This window comes from Pelodiscus sinensis, chromosome 8, assembly GCF_052426305.1.
Source record: "Pelodiscus sinensis isolate ZL-2025 chromosome 8, ASM5242630v1, whole genome shotgun sequence".
NCBI lineage: Eukaryota > Metazoa > Chordata > Testudines > Trionychidae > Pelodiscus > Pelodiscus sinensis.
Window position 1 is genome coordinate 6,581,446 of NC_143059.1, and position 25,634 is coordinate 6,607,079.

A 25,634-nucleotide genomic window follows, 5' to 3' on the forward strand; every position below is an offset into this window, starting at 1 on the left:
CAAGGGCCTTTCATTCTTCTGGTTTCTAAGTTCAGAGCTTCACATGTTTTTTATGATACACATTTCCTATCTCAGTATTTTTCTGTCACTCCTTCAGCCCATGGTCTAGAGAGGAGAGACACAACCCTTTCCAGGCCTTTCTTTCATTCAGAGACCCGAGGAGCATTACAAACAGAAGCATCTGCAAATAAAAGATCCTCATAAAAGATATTGGTTTTGTCTGGCCATATGTTAGTGATGAGGCAGGCAATAAGGAAACTGAGATCAAAATGTAAAAATGTAATTCCTGATTATCAGTTGTCTGGGCAACTATAACACATCTCATTAGAGTAGAAACTCAGAGCTCTGAACACCAGAGTTATGAACTGGCCGATCAGCCACACACCTCAATTGGAACGAAAAGTATGCAATCAGACAACAGCAGAGTTTAAAAAAAAAAAAAAAGAAGGCACAAATACAGTATTATGTAAAGCACCCCTCCCCCCCAAAAGGAGGCAAGTTGGGTAAAAAAGATTTGACAAGGTAAGGAAACTGTTTCTGTGTTTGTTTCATTTGAGTGAAGATGGTTTAAAACAGCATTTTCTTCTACATTTACAATGTTCTGTTGTAAACTCTTGAAAGAACAACCATGTTTTGTTCAGAGTTACTAACATTTCAGTTACAAAATACCACCTTCCCAAAGTGTTTGTAAGTTCTAGGTACCACCATAATTACATACAAGTACAGAACAAATAGAATCATCACCTTTGAATTGTGCAAAAATGTGACTGAGTCCTACCCAGCTCTGCCCATTGATCCATGTACATTTTAAAAATCAATGAATTGAGATACAAAATGATATTGGTTTTTGTTTGAGTGGATGATACCAACCACTATTTGTCTGGCTAGTGGGGTTGCATTCCACCTGTCTTCTCCCTTAAGTAGGCAACAAATACATATTTATCCAAAGAAATGTCCTTACGCTCAAGTGTCAAATTATCATGCCCCAACTGCACTTCCAGTTCAGGCCACAACTCCTCAACCACTGTGTTGTAAACATGGCAAAGAAGAAAGCAACTGTGGATTGGGTACATTATGTATGTTTCAATCACAAAAAATAAAACTTTCTTGTAGACTTAGTAGGGCAACAAATAGTCTCTCAATTTTGTATGCTTACTAACCAGTGCAGACGTATCTAGTCATGAAGTTAAGAATTAAGACATAGTAATTACATGTTATTCCCTCTTTTGGAATACTGCACTGGCAATTTAAGAGCCATTGTTACAATTCTAGTTCAGAAGTCATGCGTTTGATGTTTATTTTTTGATTAGTTAAGGAAAGACTGAAGAATTTCTTTCCTAACTACCTTGTGCTTTAAGCATCTTATTTTGAAGTTTAATTAATTATAGAGAATTAATTCAGTTTCATCAATGTGAAAGTTTATGTCTATGTAGAAAAATAAGAAGTATTTTAATTTTGATAACCTATTGTAATACTGGATTGGAATGTGTAAATGCAGTTGCTTTCTGATTGGTTAGGGTTATTTTACAAAATAACTGTCCAGTATACTGCTAACTGAAAGCCTCAAAACTTGATGTGCCATCCGGAGAATCTTTTTTATGGAATCCAAGATTTTGTTAAACTATCCATTTTCACCTGTCAGTTTTACAAAAAATAATGCCTAACTGTTAATCTAAGAGTGAACAGACCAGTGCACTGCACTCTAGCACTGATAAGAGTGAGGACAATATTGGATCATTTGGTTAACTGTTACCAGTCATAAGTTACTTTTTGGTTATTTGGGTAGCACAAGCCATTATAAATAATCAACTTCAGATGGTAAGTTCGTTTAGGTGAGAGCACAATTGAGGCAGATTAATGTTAGTTTTTAGATGTGCAAATAAAATGCTTGGGAAAAGTGTCAGTGATCCCAGAGCACTAAACATACATCAGTTTTTCACAAAAGCCTCTAAATCAGGGTGAGTAAAAGGGCCTCTGCAGGCTGAATCCAGCCTGTGAAGCGAGTTGGTCTGGCCCATGGAGGCCCTGCCACTCTCTCCGCTCCCAGGCCAATCAGGGGAAAGTGAGCAAAGTCTTCTCCTGCCCTGCGAGGGGTGAAGCGCTTCTAAATACTGCATGCTCCTTGCAGGACAGGGGCAGGGTAGGACGAGACTTCACATGCTCCACCCACCCCCAGGCCAATCAGGGCTTGGGGGCAGTGGGAGTGTGTGAAGTCTCCTCCCGCCCTGCAAGGGGATCAGCAGTTAAGTTAACCTCTAGCAGCTGCTCAGCTGGTGGTTGACTCTAAGCATGGAGAACAGAACAGCTGGCAGTTCTCTCTGGAGATGGAAAAAGACTTTGCGAGCTCTGCCACCCCCAGACCAATCAAGGCCTGTGAGTGAGGAAGCACAGAAATGTCCTGACCCCGCCCCTTCCATCTGAGGCCCCGCCTCTTCTGGGGTGGCCCAGGGCCACTTCAAAAATTTCTGAAGTGGCCCCCAGTCAAAAATTGTCCACCCCTGCTCTAAATCTTGTTTTATTGTAAACTTAGCGAATAAAAAAACCTGAAGTCTTTCTAAAAGGAGGCAGATTATTTTAAAATATAGTTACTGATAAGCAGTGATTAGACACATGTTTAAACTGGACAGCATTCTTACTGCTTTCACTCTTGTATGTATAGAAGAAAAATACAACAGTAATTAGAAACCAGCTTTTTTATGACTTCTCTCCCCAACCAACTTGGGTTTTAAAATGGTTAAGCTGGGTGGAGTTGCAAAAGAAGAGCTCAATTGTGAGTTCAGACTTGGTACAGTAAAATGTTTTATCTGTGGTCTTCAACTTGTTGCTGTGGCAACAAAGATACATGAATTTAAAGAGGAACATTTTCAGCATATGGGATTGATAAAATTGCAATGTCTTTCTGCTCTTTTCAGTTCAGGAGTAGGATTAACATTTGCCAAGTGCTTAATAATTGTCACACATTCTTTCTAAATTAAATGTAAATTGTGCATTGTTATATTTATGAAAATGTATAATAACTTAAATTAGTCTAAAGAATTATCTCTAGTTCAAGCTTGCATAAGTGACGGCTTTGATTTGACAACAGAAAATACTTTTACAAATTATGTTATTGAGCTTTGCTAAATGGTAAATAGTTTAATGTATCAGGAGTTCTTGACACAGATGAAGACCTGCCACTTTAAAGGCTCTATTGCTTTAAATGCTTTCTAACTCCAGTAGTCAAAGCTGTTAAGCTTTAAGTGCTCTGTCATACTTGCAGGCTTTTATAGCAGAAGCGTACAGCAAACAGGAGAGATGATGGAAAATGATGGCAGGTAGACTTAAAACACCATAAAGCATAGAGACAATTGTATGTAATGTCTTGAATTGAATCCGTTTTTAATGAAATGATCAGCCATATGTGCCACCCTTATGGACCCTGTATGAAGAAGAGAAGAAATGTACCCTATTGCTAACTGTGCATGAAATTGCAGTGTTAGGAGATATTGACCAGATGTTTCAGTCTCAACAAATAGCTTGTTATGTGACTGAGTGAAAATCTCTCTGCTGCTTTGATCATATACACCTTAAGGGAAGAAGTAATTTAATAGAAGCTGTCAAAGTTCATCAGTGTCAATAAACTTTGACTTGACCTTTGCCATCTGTTTTTGATACTGTTGCTGAGAGAAGTTGAGGCAGATGTTTACAGTATGAGGGAATTTTGCTCTTTATGAAATCCATGCTGTTGAGAGCGGTGGAGATCTTTTCTCTTCTAGACTCTTTTGTTGTATTCAGGTACTGGTGGTGTGTGTTCATCCAAACTGCACAGCATTTATTGGAGGTGCAAACATGGCACAGTCTTGCATTCTGAGAAGTAAAGAAAACTCTTATAGGGCAATACTGTGCTTTTTCATGCACTTTGCGTCATTTTAATCTGTCACAAAGAAATTTTACATTAAATTGTATTTGGCAGCTGTGATAGACATACTGGCAGGTTAATAGACTTTTAACTAGTTTGTACTTAAGAGAATGCCTTTCACTGGAGAAATTTGAAAGCATTTTGCAAACACCGCACCTTGTCCCTGTGGAGCAAGTATTATATCCTTTCTACAGGGGGATGAGCAGAGGGACGCATGGATTGCAACATGCAGATGGTCAAAATGAATCTATGCCAGAACTGGTAATACACCTCAGAACTCTGAAGGAGCCTGGTTTCTCACCTCTGTAACTACACTTCTTCCAGTACAGCAGATACATTCTCTAGTTTGCAATTACACTCAATGACTAGCTTTATTGTATTCGCTGCTTTGCTGCACACTTGCTGTATCACTATGGACATTGCACTCCACATTTTTGTATCACTTAACCCATCAGTAAAAAGAGACAAAAAGTTAATTCTCTCAAGTAGCTTTGTTAATGTTAATAAAGCTCTTTTAGCTCTCCTTAGTGAGTGGTATACATTGCAAGCCATGTTTCACTCCTGCTCCACAACAGGAAAGCTGGCCAAAAGGGGTGATTTTCAGAGAGTTCACAGCACTTAGAATTGTGTTCAACTTTAAGATGTTTCAGGCTGGGCAACTGAAATGTGAGGTCCCCAAAATCAGTAGTCACATGTGAAAAGTAAACCAGAGATATCCTGACGTGCATCCTGGTCCATTTTTCTGTGCTTGGGTGGCACAAAGGAGTGGGAAAAACTCATCCAGGCCCCAGGGCAGAACAGTCAATGGGCCCTCATGCATGCATAAGCTGCACCTATGTAAACACACTCTGCGTGACATTTGGGCGGTGCTGTGCCTTGCGCTGGCTGGGTCCAGTGAGCTGCCAGCTGCACTGCTGGGCATGCTCTTCCACCCTGGTAGGGTTGCCAACTGTGTAATCGTGCAAACCCAAAGACCCTTGCTCTCCCTCCTGCCCTGCCCTTTCCCTGAGGCTCCACTCCCCTACTCCATCCTCTCACTCTCCATTGCTTGCTCTCCCTCACCTTCACTTATGTTCCTTAGGCTGGGGTAGAGGGTTGGGATACAGAAGGGAGTGTGGGGTGCAGGCCCTGGGAGTGATTTTGTATGGATTAAGGGGTGAAGAGTCAAGCTTTGGGAAGGAGTTTGTATGTGGACTATGGGAACAAAATTGGTGAGGGGCTCTGGGAAAGAGTTTGGGTGCAGGAGGGGATGTGCAGGCTCTGGGCTTGGGCAAGGTTTGGGGTCCATGAGGGATTGAGGGGAGACATGCTTATTTCAGGCAGTGCCTGAAAGCAATTAGCACATCCATCTGGCATCAGATCCAGGTAGAGCGACAGAAGGTCTGCAGGCACCACCCCTGCAGCTCACATTGGTTGCAGTTCACCACTAACAGGAGCTTTGGAATTGGCACTTGGGGGTAATATATGAAAACACCAGGGCTGTGTCTAGACTGCATCCCTTTTCCGTAAAAGGGATGCAAATTAGACACATCGCAATTGCAAATGAAGCGGGGATTTAAATCCCCCCGCTTCATTTGCATAAACATGGCTGCCGCTTTTTTCCGGCTTGGAGCTTTGCCGGAAAAAAGCGCCAATATAGACGCGGATCTTTCAGCCATGACACTTTACAGACAATTAAATGTCCAAGTTCTGTGCTGCAAGAGACTTAGTTTAAAGTTAATGCAGTACATTAACTCCCTGCAAGAGACTTAGTTTGTAGTTAATGCACTACAAATCATGCACGGTAAGGGGGACATGATAAAAAGGGTTAATTTATCCGTGAAAATTAACCGTTCTTGGTATTGTGGATTTCTTGGTAGGAGATTTTATGTTTTGTGTCTTAAATCTATAATTGAACAAAATATCTCTAGTGGATCTCTGATATAGAAGTTGTAGGTATTGGCCTCAGATGCATGGCATTAACAGTTGTTTTCACCTGAAGCAGTTATCGCTGTTAACTCATTTGACTGGAAGTTGGTTGAAGGTAGTGTTAGACATTTTAACAATGGTGCTTACTTATGCAAGATTTGGCAGCCTCAGTTAATGGTGCAACAATCACTGTACAGTACATTGGACTCTGTTTCTCATTCTTGAGTATACAAACACAAATCTCTGTTTTTCTCTGAGGTTTTTTCTCATTCTGTCCATGACATGATGTGAGCCACTATTGTCTAGGAATGTAGTTCAGTGTAAAGATTGTGAAGAAAAATGTTTTGAAAGGCATAAAAGTTGCAGTCTCTATTTGCTGGAATCTCTGTGCCATATATTGTAGCTTCTTGTAATAATGCTTTTTAAATAAAGGTCTGAAAAAAGATACAGTATTAACCAAATGTTGACATAGGATTGTTTCAGATGTACTCTCATATCACTGACAAGGAATATTAGTGAGTTAAGTCATTTAGAGTTTCAGTAGCGATATCAGTATTTTTCTTTCGTATTAAGAATACGGAATGTTATCTGTTTTTGCCAAAATCTTATAATGCTTACGTTTTTAGTTCTATTTTTCTTACATTAATAATCTTCTAAGCTAAATTGTGATTAACCTTCTTCCTACATCCTTCCATTTCAAGTATTCATAACTAATTATTTTGAAATGGCCTCTCCATATTGCCATTATTAAGAGAGATGCCCAGGGTACAGCAGGCTGGTGAAACAGTCTGAAAGTACTGTACTGCTTTTGGAACTCATTTGGCTCTGAATATTTTGCTAATGATTTCATAAGAGGGGGAAGAGTGTGCTCCAACCTCCTCTGCAATTCTTTTCACATAAAGCTGTGGGCAGACCTGAAATTTCTAGCCCATCTCTGTTGATCTTTGTCAGTCTTTTCACTGATTTATTAAAAATTTGTTGTTGGTGGTGAAAATAGTTAATGTTGGGTTTTCATAATTGGGTAATATATTAACTAGTTTTACAGTTGTCGAGCCCTCTGTGCTCACAGGTGTGATTTGCAGTTCCGACGGGATCAGATAGGGCAGATTGTACAGTGAAGACATCAGGGTTCAAAAAGTATGCTTCCAAGGGCCTTCCACGCTTCAACCCGGAAGCTAGGAAGGAGAGAACCCTTTTTACAGGCCTTCTTTCATTCAGAGGTCGTAGCAACTAAGTTTGTAGCCAGTAGGGTCTCTGGGTTTTGTGCAGTTCCTTAAGAGAGAGTCTTCTGTTCCAAGCGGCTTCTAACAAGTGAGTTACACAATTTCTGTTGACCCCTATTTCTGCTTTTGGAGCAAGGAAAATCATGTTGGGTTTAGCAACCAAGATTCTATTTACCAATTTTGGGAGTTAATTCAGAGCAGAGGAATACAATGTCTCTTAGCTGAGTACATCAGTTTCTAAGAACCCAAGATTCAAAAGTGCATCACTGAAAATGTCTTCTGCTTAGAAGGAGCATCATACTAAGGAGAAGGCATCAGAAGCTTGATGGTCATATTACTAGTAAGAGGAGACTTTCAAGCCTCTCACTTTTGCTTTGATACGGGAGTAGGCGAGTTGCAGCTTCAGACCGGTTCAAAAGCTTGGTCTTCATTGGATTCTAGAGATCAAAAGATGGATTACATTGACAGAAAGATGTATTTATCAGCCTCTTTGGTCATTAGAATTGCCAGTATTAAAGTTTCCTAGGTACCAATACAATCAAAGAGACAAGATGGCTATTTGCTCAGAAACTGCCTGAGGATTAGAGTAAACTTGCTAGTGCTATCACTCTGAAAAGCTGCTGTTGCAGTCTGAAAGCACCAGTTTACTTTTTAGACTCTGTTTCTAGAGCTGTCTTCAGCTATCTCCTAAAGATGACATTCCCGTGTATGATCTTTAATATTATCTGCTGAGACTCAAGAGCAGAAAATCTTCCTTTCTCAGGCAAAAGTCTCTTCACAGTGCAGAAGTTGAGAAAAAGTAGCTGAATTACACAGTCTCTGGATCCTTCTTAGCCTCAGAAATAGAGGCACAACTCCCCACTACCAGTATCAAAAGCTTCAGGGGGTAGCCAAGTTAGTCTGTAACTGGTGTCCATCCATAGTACCCTATGCTCTTTTTACCCTTTTTTAAGGTGATCATACCAGCAACAGCAGAGGAAAAGCTTTTCAAACTAAGGCTAAGTAGATGTGATCTGGTTTATACTTTAACCAGAATCCTCATTCTGGAGGACTCAGGTCACATGGGATATTTGAAAGCCACAAACCAATTTTAAACTTCGCTTTGTTCTCTAAAAGTAGGGATTAGGGAAAAATAGTCTCTGCTGCATGTGGAATGAAAACGAATTACTATAGGTCATTGGTCTCTAGAGGTCATTCAGAAAAGACCGTGTAATCTAGTTTATTTCTCTGAACTCCTTTTTACCAGATAGCGGTGAAAGATAAAGTTCAATCCTTCTTGCAGTTGGAAGCAATACAAGAAGTCTTTATGGAATGTAGAACAGTAATAAAGGGAACAGGATCTAGAGGTGTTTGAGAAAGTTACACGTGAACATCTTGGAGCAGTGGGCAGTGAGATGGTCCCTAAATCCTTTTTCCTCAAGATTCAAGAAGATTTAGTACATATGATCACAGACTGTGAACAAGCAAGGAAGGAGTTGATTCCAAGTGATTCTACAAATTGGCAGTAGTTCAGCAGGAACTGTGTTTAGCAGGTGTTTTCCATCTTGCAGGAAATACAGTACCTTTAGGTGCCACGTCATCCAAAATCTTCAAAATCAACATGAGTAGTCTGTGAAACTGTTATTAATAGACTGGATTTTCCACAGTGATATCCAGAGAAAGGCCTTAGTCTTGATACCAAATGTAAACGTTTCTGCTTATCAGGAGCCCTGAAAAATCATTCCATAACACATGTTTTTCACCTGGACTGGAGAAGATGTGACCTCTGCAGTTTTGCCTCCATTCCCTTCATTTGTATCAAGGAGTCTTTGGGAAATCAGGGGAGACAATGCCAGAATAATACTTACTTAATCAGAGTGAGAGGTGTTCCAAGTTGCTTTAAATGTCTTGATTCCTATCAATTTCACTGGAATTATTGACTGAAAAGAGAGATCCAGAATTCAGCTCAGAGTCTGTTTTACCTTGCAGGTGGGGACATGGGATTTTGCTCCAGAATCATGCTGCTCAGAATCAAATTCATGATAATTTCTGATCATCAGAATATCTTCTCCTGTTTGTTACTTAGAAGTCTTGGAAAAATCTTTTGATGTGGACAAACAATAATAATATGTTTCCAGTATCATCAGTCCTAGAAATCGTCTTTGTCTAGGTCCTGGTCCCTATCATCTCTAATAAAGTAATATAAGAGCTTTTTCAGCACATTATCTAGAATACAGGTCCCCAAGCTATGGGTCATAGATTAACATTCAGGGCCCAGGTCAGCCCGCATGGGGGCAGGGAAGAAATGCCACTCTGGCCTTAGGTCTCAGCCACTCAGCCCTCATTCCCTTGACCACAGCTACATTCTTGGGCCCAGACTCACCCCCCAGCTGTGACATCATCTCTGCCCCACTTCAGCTACAGACTATTTCCTGGGAGTAGACAGAGCAAGAGGAGTGTGACCATGAAAAGCTTGGGGACCCCGATCTACAAGTAGACAGCAAGAGTGTGTTGAGTCACTCTACAGTGGAAGACCTAGTGCCAACTTGGAACCTGAACTTAGACCTCGTTGGGTTATTGAAGCCCTCTTTGAAAGCAGTGGACAATTGCTTTTTTAAAATTTTTCTGTGAAAATAGCATTCTCTACTGTCATAACATTTGCAAGAAGGGTCAGTGAGCTTCAGACTGTTATGGCTGACCTACATCTTACATTGTTTATAAGGATGAAATTTTCCTTGACCTTCATCTTTCCCAACATGTTAAACAGTTATTATGAGAATCTGGCAATAAATCTGTCAGCATTCTTTCCAAGACCACATCCCATTGATAGAAAACTTAGTTACATTATTAAATGTGAATAAAGCACTAGCTTTCCACTTCAGTAGATCCAAAGAATCCAGAAAATCTCCCATGTTTTTCATTGCCTCTTGTCACAAGTTATTTACTATTGTGGGCCACATATGCTGCTTTCTATGTGTGTGTTAAGTGGGCTGCATACACACACACTATATATACTACCTATATGGCCTTGAGGATATCAGATGGGCCCCAGCTGTGTGCTGATTGTGCTGCAAGTTGAGAACTACTGGTCTATAAAGATAACTATTAGAAAAATACTTGAAAAACAACAAATAGTCTTGCAGCACCTTAGAGACTAACAAAACATGTAGCTGGTGGTATGAGCTTTCGTAGGCGCAACCCACTTCTTCAGATGAACATCAGCACTGCCCATCCAGATGCATCAAGCTTTCCATTGGAAGAATGTTATAATTTAGCAGTGTACTTAAGATGGCTCATTCAATTAGAGACAAGATCACTTGAATTATATGCTATAGACATATTCGTGGTAAACATATGACATGGCACTCAGTACATATGTTAACTAAGATTTACTTTTCCAACTTGTGTAAACCGACACCAAGAGCAAGATAATATTACAACAAAGGCAAGGTAATATTGCAATCCTTATTCAACTAGCACTCTTTAACTCACCATTTTGGGGAGGAATATCACTACTAGTTGAAGTCCCAAAAGTGGGGATGTGAAGAGGTCACTCGAAGAAACCTTTCAGTATGTGGAGTTTTTTTGGGAAAAGCCTCTGCACGTACATGCTGCCAGTCTGTTGTCCCCTCTTCCCAAGAGATCCGTTGGGCTACATCTATACCACGGAATACCTTGGGTATCCCGAAAAAGCTAGTCCACGTCTTAAGAGCAAGTCCGTTATATTGAAATATAACGGGTTTGCTATTCCAACATCCCTGTAAACCTCATTGCACGAGGGATAAGGGACATTTCAGAATAGCGCCTTATTTCAAAATAACCTAGAAATAGAACTTCAATAAATTATCTGTTATTTCTGACACATCAGAACTCCTTTACTTAACCAGGAAATGAAGACTATAGATTGGAATCAGTTGACGACCTAGGTGTTTCACCACCCAGTCTGGAAAAACCAGTCTGGAAAAACCTTTTTTGATGCCCTCCCTCTCCATCCCAAGTCCATGTAACTGAGGTGAAGAGTAGTGAGGCAGCACCACCTAATGCTCATTTGTCATTCTTGGAAATTTGGTCCTCAGTGTGACCACTCTGATATCCTGCCTGCCTGGACTTGAATATTTCCTAACGTTTAAACATAAACTCATTTGACCTGTTACACATAGTCAAAATTGTGACATAGTAGCAGAAATCCTTTTTCATATATTTCTATGAAATAGTACATGAAGTGTTGTTAATGCTCCGATTTTGGTCAGATGGCATACAAGGATTAAAAAAAACAGATTTGTCATTTGCTAAAATGTGTTAGATCCCCAGGGTGCAGTTTGTGAAATCCTACAGGGAATTTTGCAGAATTGGCAGAGTTCATGCAGAGCTGATGCTTTAAGTGCTGTCTATAGTATACCCTGCCAATTCTAGTAATTTGTGAGAGTAAGTCACACTTTCCAGTGGAGGTCACAAGAATTTGAACCTGTCTCCTCCTATCAATATTGAATCTGGTTGCTTGCATTCCATAATGGAACATATGGTATCCTTAATCCTATAGTATCTATTCTGCTGCCCCTGTCTTCAAAGATAATAGACATTTAACCGTGTAACTGATTACATGGGTGTGCAGGCAGGGACTGCTCCAGCCTCACTGCTCCCCCACCCCCACGGCTTCTGGCCCCCATGTGGGGGATGCCGCTGCCTAGTCCTAGCCTAAGTGGGGAGCCTGGCGGGGCTGCTCTTGCTTCCCAGATAACTGTTTAACTGATTACCTGTTAACATCTCTACTATTGGTTTTATTAAGTATTCTCTGTAACATCTCAATCTCTTACATAAAAATACCTTATTCTGTAGAGATTCCACAATTTTTTATTAATTTAGAATAACAATGAATAAGTCTGCATAGTCCATTAAATACACTTTGTGTGTGAAAAACTGAACACTGCAACCATCTGAAGAAATGGTTTTTGTTCTTAACTGAAACACAGTAAAGCCTCTGTTGCTCCTATCTATCTATCTATCTATCTATCTATCTATCTATCTATCTATCTATCTATCTATCTATCTATCTATCTATCTATCTATCTATCTATCTATCTATCTATCTATCTATCATCACATTTTCAGTTTTGTCTACTTTTTCCTTATTAGTGAAGACATTTTATATGTGAATCAAACCCTTTTTTCCTCTGGAACCGAATAATAATGGAGACATGACTAAGAATGTATTTCCAGCTCAGTTACTTGAACTTTCTATAACCCACAGATACCACTAATGCTGACTTGTAATGGAGACATTATCATTTATTTAAATCTCGATTAGGAAACAATTATAAGTGGGGTTTTAGCATGGCAGTAAATTCATGTTGCTTTTAATTCGTACTGTAGATTGAGTGGATAAGCTTACTGATTTTAATTAGGGGGAATTATAATGACTTCAGTTGGCTGACTCATCACTGCCAGGGTAGTATCTTGTATTGTTTCTTCATGACATTTATTATTTTTTTAGGTAACTAACAGCTTTATTTTATGATTAAATTTTATTTTTCCCATTTTAGCACACAATTCAGAATCAATTACAATTGATATTAGATCTGTCTTTCTTTTGTATTAATAAAAAAGGAGCTTTACAAAATAAACCAACAGTTTAGCAGCACTACACAGCTATACCCTTTATTTAAAAATCAATTTCCAGAATTGCTCTGAGTAAAGTTCAGGAGAGAGATTTTCACATTATTTATCAGTGTGGATAGGATAATTCCCTTATTTTGCTTATAACTGCTACATACAGTTGTTTTCAATGTTGGATGCATTTTTTTAATCTGTATTTTGAACATTGTAGACTTTCAGATGTACTATCTTCCTCTGTTTTGTTTTCTTCTTTTTTTCAATTGCCTTTTTAAAAAAAACACTTTCCTGTAAGATAAGATACATCTGTAAATCTCTCCTCCCTCAAAAAACTAAGAAGGAATGAGAGAGAGAGAGAGAGTGTGTTTTTAAAGCAGGTCATTATATTTGAATGCAGCAACAGAGGGAGTTTTATCACGAGTTGTACTTTAATACTGAACTATTAAACCTTCAAATTATGCTATGTGATTCCTTTATTAACCTTTCCTGAGCTAATGTATCTAATACTTAACAAACATATGACATGGAAAGCAGATAACCTGTCTTAAGAAAGCTGAGAGAATATAGAGGTGAAAAAAATACATCAGACATTCTCAGTTATTTGTATTTTTTCTTTCCCTCGGCAGTGGATGATCCAGAGCCCTTACAAAGTAGCAACTTTCTTTGGGTGCATTGGAACAGATAAATTTGGTGCGATCCTAAAGAAGAAAGCTGAGGAAGCTCATGTGGATGCTCATTACTACGAACAGAGTGATCAGCCAACAGGAACTTGCGCTGCCTGCATCACTAGTGACAACAGGTCAGATGTCTTTCCCTAGGTGTTTTTCTCATTCTTGAAGGATCTGAGCACAGATATAATAGGAAGTCTACCTTTTGGTTTAACACAGTGGTCACCAACCAGTAGATCAGGATCTACCAGTAGATTTTGGAGCCTCTGACAGGATCCTGACTGGTTTGGCCAGGAAGCTCTCAAGCACTGGTACTTCATTTGCCCCTCCACCCAATGCCATGCTGCTCCTGCCCTCTCCCCCGGAACTTCCCCCTTGGGAGCCTCCTGCTTGCTGTGTAGGGTGTGGGAGGGAGAAAAGGGGAGGTGCTGATGCCAGGGTGTGTCTCCTCCCTCCCACTCCTGTAACCCTATCCACACAGAGCAAAGGGAATGGAGGGAGCTTGACAATGCAAATCTCTGTCACTCTCTCACACAGCGTGTGTCTCTGTAATTCTCTCACACACAGACGCTGTCCTTCATTCATCTCCTCTGACCCAACACATATGTGGGGGATTGTTGTTACTTCTTTTACTGTTTGCAAAGTGGGTTATTTTTGGTTTTTGACTGGTCTGCATTTCATAATTTTCATTTCTCTCTTGAGCTTAATTGAGTAGTGATGACTAAAATCCTAACCTGGCGTGGCTGGAGTAATTATCCCTGTGGTAAATTGCTGCTCCTGGATGTAGCTGGCATGTCCCTGGAGCCCCTGAGAAAGGCAGAGCAGGGGTCTCCACATGCTGTCCTTGCCTGCAGACAACACTCCTGCAGCTCTCATTCATCAATAATGGGGAACCGTGGCCAGTAAAAGCTATGGGCTTCTATGAGCCTGCACCCCAACCCCTACCCCAGGCTGGTGAAAGTGAGTGAGGATGGGGGAGCAAGGAGGATGGAGTGAGCAGGTGAGGCCTCAGAGAAGGGGTGGAGCAGAGGCAGGGCCTCAAAGAAGGGGCAGGAAGGAAGTGGGGCAAGGGTATTTGGGTTTCAAGTAGATCTTACATTGTCCTTAAATTGAAAAAGTGAACTTGTTGTTAAAAAGGTTGGAGACCACTGGTTTAGAATATGTTAGCAGTATTAGACCTTTAGAAATGTAATCTATACAATAAAGGCGCAGTCTTAGCAGTGTTTGGGGAGTAGAGCAGGGTTCCCTCTAAGCCGCGCAGCACAGCTTCACAGGTGATTAATCAGCGCCTCCCAGTCAGAGGCTCAGGGCTTCATGCATGGAGCTGACTGACAGGGGCGGTGCTGATTAATCACCTGTGAAGCTGAGCTGCTGCCCAGCTTAAGGGAACACTGGAGTAGAGACAAGCTGGCTCTTCTATTTTTGCTTCATGTTCTGAGTATTTAAGATGCATGATGATGGAAGGGCATTAGATAGCATTATTAATCTATAGTACTGTATGTTGTTACTGATACTTAAAATCCTTTGTTCTAGACAAAGGATCATTTAGGAAATCCTTAGGATGCAGCGGTTAATCTCAAAGTTCAACTGTTAATTGTAGATGAAAATTGTTTGGAATTTTACTATGAGTGGACAAAAATATTAATGTAATGAATACAGTTAAAGAGGCAAGATACCAGTTAATCAGTCCAGAACTCTCAGTATATTTTTTTGGATGCTATTGCAGTGTAACCAAAAAATATCAAGAGTTTGAGGAAGAGAATGAAGATAGAACATGCTTAGAATGAGCTACAGTCTTTTTTTTCCTCTTCACAATAAGGTTTCCTCTTTACTATTGTTGACACTTGATTATTTTTGCTAAGACTTGAGATGTCTGTCCCGCTCCTGACCATGAGTGCCAGCCTCAGTGCAGTCTGTCAAGAAGTGGGGCAGAGACCCCCAAACTGGTTATATATTCTATAATTGGGTTTCACAAATTCAGTAACAAATGTGGACTCCTTAAGCATTATAATAGTCATACCATGGCATCAAAGATAGTCCCCTTGGCAAGCTGGCCTTGATGATTGCTATACACCAAAGATCACAAAAGATTCAGTTTTCTTCCAGTCCCAAGAGACCAGTTACTTACCCAAGATGAATTTGACCTCTCACTAGAGATAATGCTTTTAGACAATCCTATAATAAGCTAGCTAAATATTTATAAATTAGGCAAAAGAAATGAATTACATAGGTTAAAATAGGCACACATGTATATACAAATGAGTTACAGTGAATAGTTTTAAATGATGACAGAGCTGTAGTAATGGCAGCTCTGAATGTCTTTTATGGCTAACGCAGGTTGACTCTAGGGATCCCTTCTTGTGTTTGGTAGCTTCAGTCATGTGACAATCTAAATAGCAAAAGAGCAAAAAACAATTTCTTGTCATCTATTTTTTTTTCTTCTTCCAGAATTTGAATGGGCGATTGACCCTTTTGCACATAGTTTCTTCATCAGTATGGAGGGACAATTTAAAAAAATTTGTGGTGTCACTCAAAGGCTCATTTAGTTTTGATAGGATTTCCTGATGAGCAATGGACGATCCCTCCTGACTAGGTTTACAGTTTCAGAGAAAACATTTTTCATGGTTATAAAGTAAAAACTTAAATATTATCTTTTAGCATGTGAAAGAGAAATTTATACATGAGATTAATGCATGCAGCAACTTACAGGCATTTTATGTAGTCTAAATACTAAACACATTGAATTTTCATTCAGCTGCCATTAGTTAGCTTCAGTGACTTTGCTGAATAGAGTAATTGAGCTTACAAACAGAAATTTTCTTAGCATTGAATTTCAGTGTGATATTTTAGCAAAGTAGGCTGTCTGACCCTGACAGAACAAGTGCAAATAGGGATGTAAACTGTCATTTAAAAAGTTAACTATTTAAACACTATGTTTAACTGGTTGACTGGCAGCCCCCCACCCATGTCTTGGTAGCCCCAGCTGGGCTGTAACAGCAGCCCACTGCACCATGGATGCTACTCAGGCCAGCCTCACCATGCTGCAGGCAGAGGGCTGCTCTGCTGGGCCGTGGGTGGAGCTGCTTGGGCTGGGCTTACTATGCTACGGGAGTGATCATCCGGATGGGCCCGCTGCTCCATGCTGTGGACAGGAAGGTGCTCTAGCCTGGTTGGGCCACTGGATAACCAGTTATCGGTGAGCATACTGGTAACCAATTAACTGGTTATCCCTTTACATCCCTAGTGCCAAACAATAACCTGCATGTTGCTGAATGGAAAATTGCTTTTAATGAACACTGGAGTTCAAGTAGGTATGATGAAGAAGTTACAAATACTTAGATTACAGGAAAATGATAGTCTTCAATAAGGAGTGGATTGGTAATGAGATCCAGAGCCTTTCATCTACTGGAGGAGAGTTGACTACCTCCTGAATAAATTAATTGGCTTTCTGTTATGTGCCTAGCAATCGGTTTGTCCATCTGACTGTCTCACAGGCTTTATCTGCACAGCAATATAAGACCATGCTTAGTGGGACTTCAGTCAACTGACTTGTGTAGATAGTGTCTATTTTGTAATTTAATCCTAGATTAAGAATTTTCTGACCCATGCTCAAACCTGAGGCTCTGCACTTTAGTGTGCAGACTTGAGTCAAAGTAACTGTGTCCCAGAGTACTCGGCGCTTCCCCTCCCCTCAAAATGTGGCTGTTGTAGCTTTAGGACCTGTAGTTGACTTTGGGAAAACTTTATTTCCCGCCCTGCACATTACTAAGAAGCAGCTTGCTTTGCAAAAGACTTGGCTACGGAGATTGAGCCAATCAAGCCAGGAGGTTCTTGGATAGTGTGCTGACAGATTGGTGATGAGAAAAAAATTGGTTACTGCAGTTTGCAAAAGGGATATGTCTTCCATTTTCAGTCAAATGGTTTGCATGTTGTTGGGAGAGAGAGCACTAAGGAAGTTCTCCTCCATAGAATTGTAAGATAGTTCTGGATAACTTCTGGGACCTCTACTCTGCTAAGAAATAGAGCTTGGTCTCTGAGACCTGTGAGCTTGGACCCTTCAATCCTGCAGGGTTTTGGGTCCCTTGAATCAAGCCCCAGGTTAGCACAATTGCAGTGTAGACACAATAGGGATTAGCTTGAAGCCCAGACTCAAACACAGGCTTACATTGCAGTTTAGGCATACCCACAAATCTACAATCATAGCTAATGATAACTGGAAGTATCTGCAGATGGGCTAATGACTAAGTAGGCCTGGAAATGAGTTTCTCTCTCAAAGTGATTCCACCCGATCATGGTTTATATAGCGTAAGGGAGTATTAGGAAGTTTGCCCTACTCCTGCCCTATGTTCTGTAGATAAATAGAGAACTGCACTTTTAAGATCTGTCAATCTTGCTCCCTTTATCATCACAAAAATAGAAAACCCATGTTTAAATGTATTCTTAAAAACCATTTTTCTTTCTTCCTTCATGTAACTGCTTTCTCACACTGGTACTAATTGTTTGAGCAGCAGCCGAAATTAGTTTGACTTTTCAATTTATTTAGCTAAGAACTATTTTCAAGAGTGTGGCTAAATGAAGTTCTCTAAAAAGTAGAGGAAAAGGTCAATTTAAAAATGTTTACTTGTCTGTTCTATGCAAACTGTTGTACATCATAGTAGTATTTACACTCTCAGGTATATTCTTTTAAGAGTGTTTGTATCTGATGGGGAGAATGGTACTAGTGAGAAGAAAAAGGATGCATCTAACTAATACCTGTTTCTTCTGTCATTTTAGATCTCTTATAGCTAATCTTGCTGCTGCCAATTGTTACAGTAAGGAAAAACATCTTGATCTGGAGAAGAACTGGAAATTGGTGGAAAAGGCCAAAGTGTATTACATAGCAGTAAGTTTGGCTTATTTTAAAGTTGTGAAATATTTGTTTTTGTGCTCAGTTTCTGTAACACTGAACTACTACATGTCCATTCTGCTTATGAGGTAGGCTGTCTTTTGATGCTGTTGAGAGAGAAAATATTTACTTCTGTTGTAACATGACCTGATTTATTTACCTTGAAGTTTACATCCTTGTAAGTGCATATAGTTGTGTGTGTTCTTAAAATGAGCATAGGAAGCCATAGGAAAGTGAACACATTTTAAAGCGTTTTTATAATAGTGCATTTACATTTCACATTTCTTGGCAAATTGTTGTGAAGGATGCACAGATTATGTAGAAAAACACTGTTGGCCTAATTATTCACTGCAAACAGTTTGAGTTTATTTGTGTGAACAATCTTAATTGCTATTTATTCCATAGTAATTACCATGGCAGCTTATAACTCAATATTTCAGAAACAATGATAATGACAAGTCTTTTCAATATGGGAGAGGTGGCAGGCTATGATTTTAATGACTAAACCTTACTTCTGGTACCAACCTTTAGGGGAAAACAAAAAATAGTAGCTTCACAATTAGTATTCAGAATAAATATTTCTTATTTAAGTTTTTTTTAATTTCAGAACTAATCAAACCATATTAGTTGTATTTGTGTAGACAGTATTCTACCTAAATATAAGTGGTGATTTTTTTCATCTTTCCCTGTTGATATGATCTGTAATGAACAGCAAATGTATAAAACATCTATGATAGATTAAAACACATAATATGCATATAATATACCATTTTTGTATGACAGCTGCTGCCATTCCGTAACCTAAGTTATTTAGGAACAGCTGGTGTAAAAAATTGAGTATCCAGGAGGAACAAGTACTTTGAAAATAGTTATTACTTTTAGCTAGTGTTAATGTCTCCTACAGCCTGTTAGCGTGCACTGCTGTAGGCTTTATATGGTTGGTACTGATTCTTTTGTATGGCCAAGGCTGCGCCTTTCTACCTGTCAAACAAATACTTAAACTCAGAAGGCTGTACAAAAGGTTATCCCATTGCTTCATTTTTAATTTATACTTTTAAGAATGTACTGTGATTTTAATTTCAGATGATTATGCTGTTGTGTGTTTTGAATGCCAGACTTGGGGATGAATGCTTAACAGGCTAAAAATTGCAGGAAGGGTGAGAGTATTGTTACATGAAAAAGAATGACAAATGTTAACCAAAGCTATACTGCACTACACTGTCTGTTTTATACTTGCATATAATTATCATTGACTCTTAATGTGTGATTCTCAGTTTAATAGTTCAGGGAAAGTTGGCGAAGTTGCATAATGGGGGAGGGGAAGGAAGAGATTTTGTTGTATAGGAGTAGTCCACTCTACGCTGAGTTCTGTTTTTGAAGCCCATCTTCTGTGTTCAAGCCTTTAGCTCATCCATATGTTGTGGATCTGATTTACCATACAGGTTTGAGCTTATATTAAAAGTAATTCTTGAAGTCTGATAACAATCCCTAATTGACCAAGAAGCTCAAAAGATAGGAAATAAGTTTATAAAACTGAAGATATGAGTGTATTTCAATGGAGAAATTAATTACTATGAAGAGATGGAAAATTAATGGAAAGGGAGGAGTCTGGTAGGAGGGACAGTTATATAGATCACAGGAGGACTACAAGGGGCCAGAGACGGGGACCAGGACAGCTATAAACCCATTGGCTCAGCAGGGGGCAAAGGTGGAGGGATAGCTATCCCCTATACACTTCAGAGAGTTTGTCTGTTTGTGTATCTGTGTCTGTCGGTAGGTTTGTTTGTCCTACAGTTGGGGGACATGCACCACTTCCCCAGTTGTGTCCGCTGTGGCTGCAGCAACCATGGACAGGCGCTTCTCACCTGGTCCCAAGCTGCTGCGGTGAGAGACGGATGGGGCTGTCCTCTCTCCCTGGTGCAGCCTGCATACTGAACCCCTCATCTCCAACCCCACCTCAGAAAAAATTATTTAAATGAAGAAAAACAAAACTTATGTGAGTTAAGGACCCAAGCAACACCTGGTAAATCTTCTAGTTCTCTGAGGGAACTCCTTTTAAGTTCTTAATCATTAAGACTATTTTTCAAATAACATCTCTACCAGATTTTAAAGACAGCAGCTTTTGCTTCAGAACATTCTCTCTTATCAATCCATAAAGACAACTTAATCTGCTGTCTTTTATGCCCAAACACTGTATTGTTTTTGCACCAGAATCAGGATACTTAGGATCTCTTCTCTTAAAGACAAGGCATCTCAAAAACTTAGGAATAAAAAATGCCGTACAATTCTGCTGAAGTGGACAGAAGGCCTTGGAGCTGTAGAATCGATTCATATATTGGGATAGGCCAAAGAATAGACATAAAGCTAATGAGCATTCATATGTATTAAGACATTTTACTGATGTATGCATGAAAACCTGGTCCTGAGGATATCAAGCGATTCCATCTTCTATATTCAAACAGGTAATGCTTCCCTAGGATAGTAGCAAATATTGTGTTATTCCCTCTGCAAACTTACTACAGTAGATACATATGACTTTTCAAATACAGCATTCAACAGAACCTCATTAATATGAAACTCAGCCCTGAAATCTGAATGAAAACAACAACAACAACAATGGAGCCATGGCAGAAACTTAGAGGGAATCTGTGTTACCAGTTATCAATATAGTAAATTCATTTTATCCGTCTGGTGAAAGATCTTGTAGACAGACTGGGGGAGAAACTAGCGAAGAAGAGAACCTTGAAAACCATAGACTGGACAGGCTGAATCACTTCTGTAAATTTAAGAAAACTGAAAAAGATATCAAAGAAGAAAAGGAGAAAATAGAAGTATGGTTGATTCTTTTAGCTTTGAAATATTTTCTTATTTTAGCAGTTATTCACAATGTTTTACAGGTGAGTATCTTCAAACCTCTCTCTTCCACTCTCTAGTCTTAATTCAACATAACAGTGTCTTCCATTGGCATTGTATCCTATGGATTCTTATCCTCATTTCATTCTGAACCAGCTGAATTTCTGGTAGGGAGTTACAGTTCTTGCCAGGCTTTAATGTTGGCTCACACTAGGGCATTTATCAGCCCTTTCTCTTCTTCAAAGTTTCAGTTTAATTTCAAAAGAAAGTGAAGAGTTCTGCCAACTCTAAACATCACACCACTACCAGTTTCTATAGTCATTACTAGGCTGTGACCTGAAGTTTTCACTGTGATTTTATTTGTGTAAGACTTAAGTTTCTTAGTGGTTTGCTTCTATTAATATGTACATTCTTTTAGGCCAAATTGTGGCCAAAATTTTCAAATTTGAGAGACCTAAATCAATATTTATGCTCCTGATGGTTTGATTTTTTTTCAGAGATGCCTACCATTTTTGTGATTACTTAGTCATCTAAATAGGAGGATTTATTGTCAGATGACCACCTGCAAAACTTGTTGGAAACTTCTGCTGCTCAGCACTGCTGAAAGTCAGAGTACTTATTTATGTGCCTAAGTTTAGACATTTCTGTATTTTAAAAAAATCCACATATTTGGAAGGTAACATAATAAAAAATTTATTAATATTTCCTTTGAATAAAGGCTGTCTATTGGAAAGCAGAAGAGAAATGGGGAGGGTCTTATCCAGATGTTTTACTTTTTATTTGATTCTGTTATTCAATTAACAGTGTTATATATCCACACGGAATTGTCTGCTTACCCAATAACAATAGGGAAGACGTTGAGAAAGGAAGAAGTGCTTGTCTTTATTAAAAGTTGCAGTTAACCAAGTGGGATTTTAATTCAGGAATGATGATTTAAAGTTTGCTTCCTCATGCAGACAGAATAAAACTTTTCCCCATGTAGAGTTTGCTGGTGCCATAAAGGTGTTATTCTCTGGACTTATTTTTCCATATGTCCCAATTAGCCATCCCCATTTCTCCGCATTGGTCTTTCTCCGTTTGCTCTCCATTACTATACCCATATTAATTTGTTTGCCGTTGGAAGCACTGAGTAGGCGAAGTACCATAACTTGTTGCTGTTACTGCATTTATACCTTATATCTTTGTCCCTCTCAATATAAAAAAACATTTTTTCTGCTGGGTGACAGAATGACATCGTCATGCTCTCACACTCTTTGGCTGCGAAAGCGACCAGAGACCAGGCTGGAGGGTTGGCAAGCGTAGCGAGCAAAGGGTGAAGCCCACTAGTAATCTTAGAAATTTCTTCTTTGCTTTAGCTCATTCTCATAAACAGCTGCCCCTTACTGAGTGTGTTGAAATGACATGATTGATTACCATTACTGTTCTATTTACTAACTCATATGTTAATGTGGTAGCGCTTAGTGTTCGGCTCTTAAGAATGTTAAACTAATCTGATGACTCAATTAGAGTATCCAAATGCCTCTTCACAAAACAGGGAAAACCATAGATTATTGGTAAAGAAATGGCTCTGAAATACTTTTAGTTGATGAGTGTTTAAGGGTAGGCCAGTGGACAGGAGTGGGAGATAATGGGGGAAATTGCCCAGAAGCCTAGATGATTTCAAAGTCCTGCCACTGGCCACACAGTGGGGGTAAGGCAGGCTTCCTCACCCCCATTCTGCACTTCAGAGCCCCTGACAGAGGCATGTGCCGGTTGCTTTCAGAAATCACCAAAGTAAGCTCCTTACCCCTCCTGAAACCCAACTTCCTAGAGCCTGCACCCAAACTCCCTCACATAGCCTTACTTCTCACCCCTCATGCACTCGAATTTTCTGCCTCAGCCCACATCCATATTTACTCCCTGAGCCTACACTCCACATCACCTCTCACACCCAAGCTCCCTCCCCAAACCTGCACCCCACATTCCTACTTGCACTCCAACCTCCTGCCCCAACCTGGTGAAAGTGAGTGAGGGCTGAGGAGAGTGAGTGAGTGATAGAGAGAGGGGAGGGAGTGAGCAGGGCCAGGACAGAGTGGCCTCCCAAAACAGGGTGGGGTCTCAGGACAGAGGCAAGGCAAGAGTCTTTGCACAACTAGACATTTGGCAACCATGCCAGATGGGCATATGGAAATCCTGGCTGAGCCAGAGGAATATGTTCAGAAGCCAGCCTACTAGTACTTGCTGGATAGCAGCTAGCACTGCCCAAATGTCAGATGAACTGTGTCCACGTGAGCGTGTCTTGTGCATGCATGAGGACCCATTGACTGTTCTGCCTCTAGGCCCAGAATTGCTCTTCGTGGGCCTGTTTGAGAGAGGGAAGAGAGGCAAGCTTTTATTGAAGTGACTTTTTGTTAATGAGAAAGAGAAGCTTTCGAGTTCTAGGAAGTATCTCAATTATATCTCTAAAAAGTCTTTTTTTGTGTGTGTATTCAGCGACTTTTTGAGTAGTTAGTTGGCAAACAAGGTATGTTATGTGGCTCAGCCCCTTGGAAGACTGTGCAGGATCCATATTTGCATCTCTTTTAGCCTGGGTGCCTGCTTAATGCCTCTGATGCTGATTTTTTTTTTTGCGCTGGTCGTGCTTGAAACTTCCATGTTCCTCAGTACCTGTGAATTTGTAAGAAAGGAGACAGGGAGGTCAGACTTTTTTACTCTTAAGTTGTAAGTGTGCCCAGATGCATTTTGACTTCACTTCAGAATTGCAAGCTAACAATCTGCTTTCTGTCCCATTTCACTCAACATTTTTGGTCATAAGATGCTAATTCACCATCATCCTTGAGATTTTAAATTTCCCTATGTTTTTTCATGGAATGCTAATGTATTCAAAATTTATAAAACTTAAGGCTTACTCATATGAATAAAAAAAATCAGTGATCCCAACTGTCTTTTTGAAGGATGATATGCCACCATATGGCACCCCATACTCCTTAAGAATGTGCTAACATTGTAAACTGATTACTTACTTACTTTTTTTGAACAGTTGTTATTTTTGAAAAAAAAAAATTTCTGTGAACACCTTGTTTTTCAAATGTTTTGTTTAACATTGTTTGGAGAGAAACGCTTGTACATCTTATCTTCTCCGTCTTCCCTCATTTGTAAAAAGCTCAAGTAAAAAGGTGACGGATTTTATTTTTCCTAAATGTAAGTATATTTTACTTTTCCTTGATTGTTTTTTGAGGGAGCAGTATGGGTGGCAGGAGTCAGGTAAGGTGTGCAAAGTTACTTTACTTTTTTCCCTTTTAATAAAACCAAAATTTGTTGAAAAAATTTGGAATTTTTCATTTTGAAAATTTTCATTTAAAAAAAACCTAAACACGTCAGCCAAAATGAAATTTGGCAAATAATTTTTTTGTTTTGTTAAAAAGACATTTTTCCCGATAATTCAAACCCCCCAAAATTGACTGTGGCAGCTTCCATCTCTGTAGTTTAGATGAGGATTGCAGGGATGCCGGAATAATACGCCTGTTATTTCTAAATATATTTCAAAATAACGGTCACGTTGAAAAATGCGAAATTGCTATTTCGGGATACTTCCGGTATTCTGAAATAGCCCCACTGTCTAGCCATAGCCCAAGCAAACTGGAGAAGCAGGTTCCCATGATATCTTTGACAGACCAACTAAAGCACTATAGCTGTTGTTCACTGCTATTGGCAGCATATGATGATGGCCTTTGATGGCATTGTATTTAAAATAAAATCATTTAAATCTGTTTAGATTACATGCATGTATTTAAAAAAGAACAACGCAAAATATATTTTATGATGCACTGAACAAAAAAGGAAGCTTTTGAGTTTTGACCATTTTTTTATTTGAGGGTTTAGTATGTAATATTATTTAAAATATATCCATTAAATTAAATTACAGTTTAATACTTCAGTACTTCTGTCTATTAATAGCAAGTGTATAATTTTAATGGCACCTACTTGTCAAGTTTATGTATTTGTTTTATAGATTCTGTTTAAAGGACCACATGTCATGTATTTTCAATGGGTGATAATAAATATAGTATAATATGCCTGCCTGATGGAGGAATAGTTCTTAAATCTCCAACGTCCAGCCTATATTTAATTACATATAGAATGTAATTTTTATGTTTATTTTCCTGTGGTGCCATCTTGTCTAAGGAGAGAAATACTGTGGTAGTATTGGGGCTTGATGGTGGAATTATCTGGTTTCAACATGAGTCTGTCAAAACATTAGCTTGATGTAAGCAATATGTAGTACAGCTTAAATACTACTTCACAGCTTTTTGTTCTTTTTGCATGGTTTTTGGTTATTCTGCTTTAAAGAAAAATTCTGATTGTTATAACAATGTAAGTATAAATGAAGTTTCTTTTGTGCTGTCTCCTCCTTTCAGAGGTATGTTCAGTGAAGCTTTTTTGTAATTTTGTGATATGATTATGATACATTTCAGATGGTTTGTGATTGGTGTTTTGAGATACGTAAGTGCTTCCCTATGCATCACTCAGAGACTGGTAGAAATCAAAATATCCACTAAGTATTTGTAGCTATGAATAGCTATCTGCCCAGTGCTCATGCCTCCACTGATATGCTTAGCCGTAATTCTCCA

The 25,634-nt window shown here is 39.3% G+C and overlaps 1 protein-coding gene across 4 annotated transcripts in view; it reads left to right on the forward strand.

Moving 5' to 3' along the window:
• The window catches only part of ADK (adenosine kinase), a 417,444-nt gene that overhangs the window by 183,784 nt on the left and 208,026 nt on the right, over positions 1-25,634 (forward strand). For all 4 annotated transcript variants that reach the window (XM_075935762.2, XM_075935764.2, XM_075935763.2 and 1 more), the window contains 2 exons: positions 13,245-13,417; positions 18,060-18,168. In XM_075935762.2, the coding sequence (XP_075791877.2) occupies positions 13,245-13,417; positions 18,060-18,168 (282 nt within the window). The remainder of the gene's footprint in view (positions 1-13,244; positions 13,418-18,059; positions 18,169-25,634) is intronic.